The 8,751-nt window shown below is 58.9% G+C and overlaps 1 protein-coding gene across 1 annotated transcript; it reads right to left on the minus strand.

Moving 5' to 3' along the window:
- Positions 1-1,943: 1,943 nt before the first annotated feature.
- Positions 1,944-8,713, minus strand: LOC134557082 (POU domain, class 5, transcription factor 3-like). Its single transcript, XM_063409721.1, has 5 exons — positions 6,090-8,713; positions 4,424-4,535; positions 3,908-4,038; positions 3,218-3,382; positions 1,944-2,459 (listed from the first exon to the last, which is right to left on the minus strand). Exons 1-5 carry the CDS (start codon positions 7,113-7,115, stop codon positions 2,208-2,210), a joined length of 1,686 nt encoding a protein of 561 aa, XP_063265791.1. The 5' UTR covers positions 7,116-8,713; the 3' UTR covers positions 1,944-2,207.
- Between the last annotated feature and the right edge of the window lie 38 nt (positions 8,714-8,751).

An 8,751-nucleotide genomic window follows, 5' to 3' on the forward strand; every position in this document is an offset into this window, starting at 1 on the left:
TGAGGTGGCAGCTGGATGGGCACACTGTGCTCTTCTGAGTTCTGTGGCTTCCGATTTCCGCTTTGTTTTTTTCTGGGTCAACCAGAAGTGGAACAGGAGGGGCCATGGGTGACCACAGACAGATGCTGGGTACTCATGGGCAGGAGGTACCAGTGTAGCAGGATGTGGGCGTCTCATGGTGGGCTGCAGCTCTTGCGTGGCTGCATGCACAAAACCAAAGTGGAAATGTGGAAAGGAGCAAAACTCTGGGAGATTACATCTGTCTCAGATTTCTGCTCCTGACCCTGCCAGCCTCCTGCACCCACTAAGTGCCAAGCAACACTGGGCAGCAACATCGGGGGGGGGGGCAGTTTCCGGTGGATGCCACACACAGCTGTGCCCCTGTGGGCAAGCAAGTACAAGGCTCTGGCGAGTAAGCAGGGATGCAGAGGGGCCCCACCCCATAGGGCTGGAATCTAGCCCAGCCAAGCCCTCTGCAGGGTCCCAAGGTGCCCTGCGAGAAGCTGCCTTCAGTGCCCCTATTCCAGGCAGCCCTAGAGAGCAAAGCTATCAGCTATCAAACTGAAAACTGGGCTTTCCAGAAGATTCCCTGCAGGTTTGGTTGGGGATTTCATTCTGCTCAGAAGGACCCTTGAGAGAATGGACTGGGGACAAACCAAAATAAGTGTGGTGGGAAAAAGGGCCATTGCCCAGACATCCTTGCTCCCAGCAGCTCAGCTCCCAGTGTCCAATGGACCTACATGGCTGGGGTGTTATCACCCCACCAGAGACTGCCTCAGCTGGATGGCACATGGGGAACATTTATTCCTCCCCTGTCAGCACCACACAGATGAGAACAGCCCCAGTGTTCCAGACCTCTTCACTGCAAACTCTACTACATCTTCCTTAGTCCTTCTCTGTCCCTGGCAGCAGCTGGAGCAACCTACAAGCAAGCTCACACTGCTGCCAACCTTCCCAGAAACAGCTACAGCAAACCAGAAGCTTAAACTGAGTGGAAGACAACCTTTCTCCCTATACTTTTGACCACCTCTGCTTTGGGGGGCAACAGACCTGACAAGTTGACGCCACTCCAGGGCCAAGCTGCCACCAGTTGTGGAAGGAAGCCAAGCTGCAGGCAACCAAGAGCTGAGTGTTGCTGGCATGATGGGGACAAGTCCACCTTCTTAGGGAGCCTTGCTCCAGCCCTGCTGTGCCCCTGCATGCAGCCAAACCTCAACTGCTGGGCTGTAGGTGCAGGGATGCAAAGAAGGCAAGGAAAGGGTTAACTCTTTCTTGCCTCAAAGAACTTTGATATTTATTTCACTGCCAGAGGGAATGTGATTAAGGACAAAAAATTTGAAAATCATCATTAACTACAGCAGGCTGGAAGGCATGGGATGCTAGCAGCATGGACAAGGTGGTGCAGGCCCACTGGGCTGGGCCCTCCAGGGAAAGGTGATCTCTGGGCAGCTGGACTGGGGGTGCCAGAGGCTGGAGACTAGGGGCGGCCTGGAGGACTGGGGGTGATGGTGGGCACAAAGCACTGAGGAGGATCCCCTCAACCCTAACAAGCCTTTATCAGCTGCCCCACAAAGGGGTGAAGCTCTCTTGTGCCACAGGATGAGGGGTGGTGGGGGTCTCACCTTCTCCTCTTGTCCCAGCTCTTGGCTGATCCTGGCCACCCAGGAAGGTGGGCAGAGCCACCGGGCCATTGGCTCTGGGCATGGCACCCCAGCCCTGCTCTACATGACAGGGCAGAAGACACCTGGGAAACTAGATCACTACAAAAAAATTTCCATTTAAAAAACTACAACAAAAAACCTTAAAAAAAAACAAAAACCAAAAACCACCCCTCCCCCCACCCTTCCCAAAATCTAAAAAATACTTTTTTCTGCATCTCGCAGGAGAGCGGCTGGGCTGGGGCCAGGCATGGGCTCAAGAGCCCTGGGCACATGGGGCTTCAGAGGGTGCAGTGGGACAGGAGGAGCTGCCCCCAGGAGAGGTCAGAGGAGGGCCAATGCTGCTGGAACCAGTAAGCTCACATAACAGGGAAGGGCTGGGAACATCTGCAGGGAGCAGACACCATCCCTGGGCCATGCTCTCAGGCCCTCACACCCCAAAAGCCCCACACATCAGCCCAGTGAGCAGAGCTGTGCCTGTAGGAGCCCAGGGCAAGGGGGGCTGCCCCAGAGTACCAGCCCACCTGCAGTGAGCCCACAGGCCCTGGTTCAGTGGCCGCTGTTACTCATGGAGAGCCCAGGCTGCAGCGCTTGCGGAAACATCTCGGCTTTGTGGAAGGTTGGCATGTAAACAGGAGGGGAGGGCGCCAGGCTGTAGCCCTGGGACGTCACTGGGATGGGCAGAGTGGAGGGCACCAGGGGCTGGTTCATGTCATACATCATTCCCTCTGCCTCGTTGCCGTAGGGCAGCAGCAGCCGTTTGCCTTTCTGACGCCGGTTGCAGAACCAGACCCGGACCACCTATGGGAAGGGAGACAGAGAAGGGTGAGGGGGGGGATTCTCAGGCATGCCATGTGGGTGACAAGGAGACTTTTCTGCTGGTGGCATCTCCACAGCACCTCAACTTGCCAGTGCAGGCCCCTATCTGTTCCAACTCCTTGCTAGGCTCAGCTCAAACAAACTTCAGCCATGACCACTTTCCCACTGCTTCCAGAGTCAAGAGATGACAGAAATGGCAAATGGTAAATAAAAAAGATAAAAAAATGGAAAGAAAGGTTCCTCTCCAAAGGCTGGTGGCATAGCCAGATGAAGCCAGTATGCGAATTTGAGTATTGTTAGTGTGTTGTTGTCTCTCTTCTGGTGCATTTCCACTTCAGAAGAAAAACACTGTAACATTCCATGTGGGTTCTTGGGATCAAAAATTAGCTTCTTCAGAGATGAATTAGTATCAAAGGATTACTTTTATAGGATTACTTCCATATATTTATGTACATATACACAAACACAGATCCTTGTAGTTGGGTCTGGGAACTATTTTTGTCTCTCTTAAGTTTTAAATATTTAATCTGTGAACAAAAGTCTTCTCTGGAACCAAGTGGGTTTTTCTTTTTCATATTGATGAGCCATATTATATCCTAACTGTCTGGCAGAGCTAAAGGGCAGTTATTTACATCTCTCCATGTATATTTCATTTCTCTTCTGAGCTTAAGTATCAAACTGGCAGGTGCTCAGAAGCTGGTGCCATTTGGGCACCCATCCTCCCCACCTTCTGAACTTACATCTTTATCCAGGTTGAGGTCCTCCGCAATCTGGGAGATCTCCTGGGGACTGGGCTTCACACACTTGCGGAAGAAGCTCTCCAGTGTCCCTTTTACGTTGGTCTCGATGCTGGTCCTGCGTTTTCTCTTCCGGGCTTGGGCCAGTACTTGCTCTGCATTGCACATCTGGGAATGAGAGAGGGAATATCTTTGGTTACCAAGTGGAAGAGGCTCCATCAGGCCTGGGATACACATAGTTGGCTACAGAGCTTGGGGCACAGATTGTATCCCTGTGACTCTCCACTGAGCATCATTCCACTGTGACTGGGGCCATTCCCAGTGTCCCAGCACTGCCAGCAGTGAGGCTGGATACATCTTTCTGCATCCCCCCGAGGGTTCCCCAGGGAGTAGCAAGCTGCACATTCAGTCTGTCTGAGATTCCAGCAGGACCTGGCTGGCCCAAAATGGGAGCTGCCTTAATCACAAGGTGTCTGCAAAGGGATTTGGCTTCATCCCCCAGTCTGGCAGAAAGTGATACCCAGTGGTTTGCCCTTAAGTCAGACTCGAGCCATGCAGCAAGAGGGTGCGGTGCTATGGCACAAGATGCCTTCTGTTCCCCTCTTCTCTCCCTGAAAGCATGTGGCTGAGGGAGGAGAATCTGTGGTTTCAGGGCCTGCAGGTACTCAGCTCCCAGCCCCCTCCGCCCTGCACCTCTTGCATGTTGTCCGTGTTCTCTGCCTCGTTGAGCCAGCGCTGCAGCAGCGGCTTTAGCTTGCACATGTTCTTGAAGCTGAGCTGGAGAGCTTCGAAGCGGCAGATGGTCGTCTGGCTGAACATCTTTCCTGTGCAGGCAAGGCAGGCAGGGCATTACACACCACACAGCTTCCCTCGCCAGCAGCCCTCCAGGATTACTACCCCCAAGCTTGCCCTATTCCTGGGAGACCAGGAAAGGTATTCTCCTAGTTCCTTAAACAGGGATTTAAAGCCCTGAAACGCATCTCAAAAAGCAACTGTAGCCATTTTAATCAAGTTCCCTGTGAGTTCGAACCTTCCAGCTCACCGCAGATCTACAAGCACTCTTCCAGGAGTCCCGTCCGGGACTGGTGCTTGATGCCTCCTTTGTGGCTCGTTAAGGAGCAGAAATTATTAGCTCGGGTGATTCCAAACCCCTCCCGGGCCTCTCCCTTCCCATCGGCTGTGGGGGAACTCAAGGGCCCTCCTCCTCACCGTAGAGTGTACCCAGCGCCAGCCCCACGTCAGCCTGGGTGAAGCCCAGCATGATGCGCTTGTGCTTGAGGTCCTTGGCGAACTGCTCCAGCTCTCCTGAGGTTGGCGTATCCTGGCAGGGACAGAAAGACACTGAGAAGGGACAACTCGCACCCAGGGTCCAGGGTCTGTCGGGGTCTCCGAAGAACAACAGCAGAAGACGGCTCGGCTGAGCCCTCAGCAGCACTGACACCGCCTAGGCTCACACAGGACCCACCCCGACCACGCACACTGCTCAGCTAAACCTAATCTAGCGCGGCGGCCAAGGATAGCACAACGGCACCAAGAGGAGCTCTGCCTCAACACCCCCTGGAAATGTTCCCTTTGTCCTCTGGCTCGCGCCTTCCTGGCCTGGCAAAAGGCAGCACCGATGATCCACACTGGCTGACTCCCAGATTTGCCCCATTCTCTGTAATCCCACGACACGTGCGCACGGGGACGTTCAGTTCTCCCGCGGCGTGGGCTACTTTCCCATAGCTCTCGGGCTCACCAGTCGCTCTCCCACCTGCGTCCGGAGCAGGGAAAAGATTCCCGTGCAGGGAGGGACAAGAGCGCCTGTGAGCCGCGTGAGATTTAAGCACCTCTTTGCCACCAGCAAGCTTTTCCGTTCTGGCAAGCGGCTACCAAGGCGCTTCCCACCTTCCTGCCGCACAGCCTTCAGCCTCTACGGGGCCATTTGGAAGCCTTTTACCCAGTTTCCACGTTTACACCGGGGATTCAGGTCTTCCAGGAGTTCTTCCTGTCACCGAGCCACAGCTATTAGTTTCTGGGGTAAATCGACACCGGTAAACTCGGAGCATCCCTCCCACAAAGGAGGGATGCCATCCTGCATCACCGTCCCGTAGCTAGAGAACGCCATTCAATACCACTTCCCACCCAGCGCGGCCGGTTGCGGTCCTAGGACACACACGCATCGATCGTGGCGTGGGACCTTCCGCAGCTCGGACCCGCTAGCGGCATTGCAAATCCTCCCAAACCCCGTCAGGGCCCAGCCCCCGGCATCGGCCGCCGCTGCTGTCCCCGAGGCAAGCTTGTGACACGTCAACATTGAGAAATACTAAAAACAAGCGCAAATCACAAATTCAATCGTGCCAGGAACCAGCCTTGCTGCCTCCGTCTTCCTCCCCCCCTCATCTCCGTGCTCTGTCTGCCCCAGCAGACTTCAGTGGGACTCCGGCAGCGCCGGCCGGGGACGCAGCCGACCGGAGGGACTGGCCAGGAGCCCTCGGTGACCGCCCTACGGTGACCGCCCGGAGCCGGCCTCCGGCATCGCTACCTGTGACCGCCCCGCCGCATCGCGTAGGGGAAGCTTCTCTCCCGAGTTTCCAAAACCCCCTACCTTACCCCAAAGCAGCCTCCCCAGGGCTCTCCCCCTACAGAAAGTCTGACACATGCGGGATGATCCCCAGCGCCGGGTCAGGGCTTCTCCCGGGGGCACCCAACGGTGGGGCCGGACAGGTGGCACCGGCGGCATCTCGGCGGTACACGAGAGCAGCCGGGCAGGTCCTGCCGACGGGGCGGCGAAGCACGGCTCCGGACAGGGAGGAAAGCCCCAGGGTCACACTGTGTGCGGACGGCGGGAGCGGGGCAGGGCAGCCCGCCCCATCCCCGTCCCGTCGGTTCTCACCTCCTCACCGCTGTCGCTGGAGTGTCCGCCCTCGCTGGCGGCGCCGCTGGAACTGCCGCTGCTGCCCAGCCCCGAGGGGCCGCCGGAGCCCGTCTGCACCGCGGCTGGGCAGAGCTGGGGGCCAGGGAAGGCAGGGGCGGCCGGGCCATGGAAAGACGGCCCGGGCAGGGCGGTGGGGCCGGAGGGCGCAGGGCCGGCCCAGGGCGGGGGCGGCCAGGCCGGGCCGCAGCAAGCGGCGGTGCGAGGCTCGGGCTCGGGCTGGCTGCAGGGCCGGCCCGGGCGCGCCTCCGCCTTGGCGGGCGGCACGGGGCCGGGCGGGGGCAGCCAGGCGCGGGCCGGCGGCGGGTCGCGGGTGGGCTCGGGCTCGGCAGTGGCGGAGAAGGGGAAAAAGAGCGGCTGCGCGGGCGCCCCGTCGAAGCTGCCGCGGGGGAAGGGAGGTCCGGCGTCGGTCAGGAGGCCGAAGGGGGCGGCCGGCAGCCCCCCGTCCGGGCTGAACATGCTGCCCGCCGCCCGCTGCCCTAGGGCTACATGCGGGGGCTGCCGGCCGCTGCCTCCCTGCTGCGGCGCCGCCGGGGCCTCTGAGAGTGGCGGGGCCGGGCCGAGCCGGATGGAGATGGGCCCCGGCCCCATTGGGCCCTGCATCGGTGGGTCGGGCGTGAACTTGATCCTCCAGGGGGGCGGGGGGCACGGAGGAAAGGTGCGATGGGAGGGGGCTGCTCCTGTCCGCACCCAGCGCCGGCGGAGAAGTGGACGGGGCGGCCCCGTTGGGACAGAGAGGGGGAGGACACCGATCCTGCCATGGGGCCTCAAACCCCTCCGGTCCCGAGGGACTCGAGGAGACCCACGTCCCTCGCTCCCCTCCGGCCCCACGCTGTTCGGGGGCGCCCCGCCAGTGTTAGGGCAGCAGCAGCCACGGGGTCTTCCCACCTGGGAACCTCCCGAGCTGCAGAGCCTAGACAAGAAAGGGAATAGCTTTGGGGAGCTACTGGCGCCATGAACCGGGGCCAGGGACTGGTGTGAGGGCATCTTATCCAGCTGCGGCAGCCACTTGTCCTCAGTACAGAGGACATGCCGCGTGATACTGGTGTCATCGTGCAGCAGCAGGGATGGTCCAGGGCTTGACCATCACCTCTTGCCCCTCTTGATGCCTGGTCTTGTTGACTGAGCCTTAGCTCCTTGGGGAGCATTGACAGAGCTGAGTCCCCCGGCACCCCTTAATAGTCTCACCAGTCCTCTCTTCTTACTCACTCTGCAGAGAAGGGTGGCTCAGAGGCGTGTCTGTCCCTGGGGCCCCAGAACTCGGGTGTGCTGCCAGGGAAGCAATTGCAGCCCCAACTATCGTGTCCATCGGCTCCACAATGAAGCACGCTCCATATTTTCTCTATCTTATAGACTTTCTTTTCATAATGCCCTTCACAATGGCTAGCTCCAGTCATTTCCCCTTTCCTTTCCTCTTGGCTCAGCACCGGGAACCTTCCCGACCCTGACATTGCCACCACATCAGCCTCTGCTTGGCTCTGCCCGATGCCAGCTCCTGCTTACAGGCAGGTACCAAGAGTGTGAGCACTCCGTGACCTCATCTGGAGCAGGGAGAGGGATGCTCCTTCTGCCAGCACCCCGTGATCGCAGCCGGAGCAAGGGAGGGAGTGATCCGCTGCCGACAGTGTTGCCTGTTTATTAACCCAAATTACCGGGAGCTGGTGCCGTCTCGCACTGGAGATATGGCGAGGAGATAGGCTGGAGCAGCCTCCCCCGCGGCGGGATGGGAATGGGGCTGTGGGCGGGGGAACTGGAGATGGTGCTTGATGATGTTTGTGAAGCACTTGCTTTGGCCCCCGAGACGGCTGGAACCCAAGGACTGGCACGCAGGGGGAGATGCCTGGGACAAGCACCCAAGGGCTGGCAGACAGGGACTCATACCCACGGCTGGCATACAGGGACTGGGATCCAGGGACTGGCACCCAGGGACTGGTGTCCACAATGCCAGCAGCAGCCCCTAGCCCAGCACATGGCACTGCTGCATGTCAGGGAAAGTGGAACAGCTAAGCCTCTTGATGATATTCTTCTAAAGAAAAAAATGTCCCGGTGGATGAGCTGGAATTAATGTCTGTTTCTGATGCCTGGCAGGACATGTACCAGGCTGCCCATCCTGGTTGTGCCAGACTACCCCAGGAGAGAGGGCAGTCCCAGGAAAATGAACTAAGGATTCAAAAACCTTGTCAGAGGGGACATGGGCAGCCCTGAGTGAGCCCTGTGGCTTCTGGCGGGTGGGGGTCCCATGCCCAGAGTAGTGAAACACCTTCCCCAGCAGGCGCTGGATTGAATCTGCCAGGAGACTACCTGGACCATGCTGCGGGGATGCTGGACCCAGTGCTGTGCAGGCAGACCTGCCCACTGCCTGCTGTGCCGCTGCCTGCCCCACTGCCAGCGGGCAGAGGAAATCTCTCTGCGGGACCCCGATGGCAGCCATTAGCCCTGCTCCTCCCGGGCTCCTGCTGCGGCCCAGGGCTTCAGAAGCTCCTTGGCTGGGTAGTAACTCCCTTTCCCTTTGATTTATTGTTCCCAGGCTGGACCCCCCCCTCCTCCTGCCAACCTACTTTTTCTCTCTCCATCCCCCTGGGAAGCCTCCCAGGCCCCCCTCCCCCCCTCGGCCTCTCTTTCC

This window comes from Prinia subflava, chromosome 12 (genome assembly GCF_021018805.1).
Source record: "Prinia subflava isolate CZ2003 ecotype Zambia chromosome 12, Cam_Psub_1.2, whole genome shotgun sequence".
NCBI classification, from domain to species: domain Eukaryota; kingdom Metazoa; phylum Chordata; class Aves; order Passeriformes; family Cisticolidae; genus Prinia; species Prinia subflava.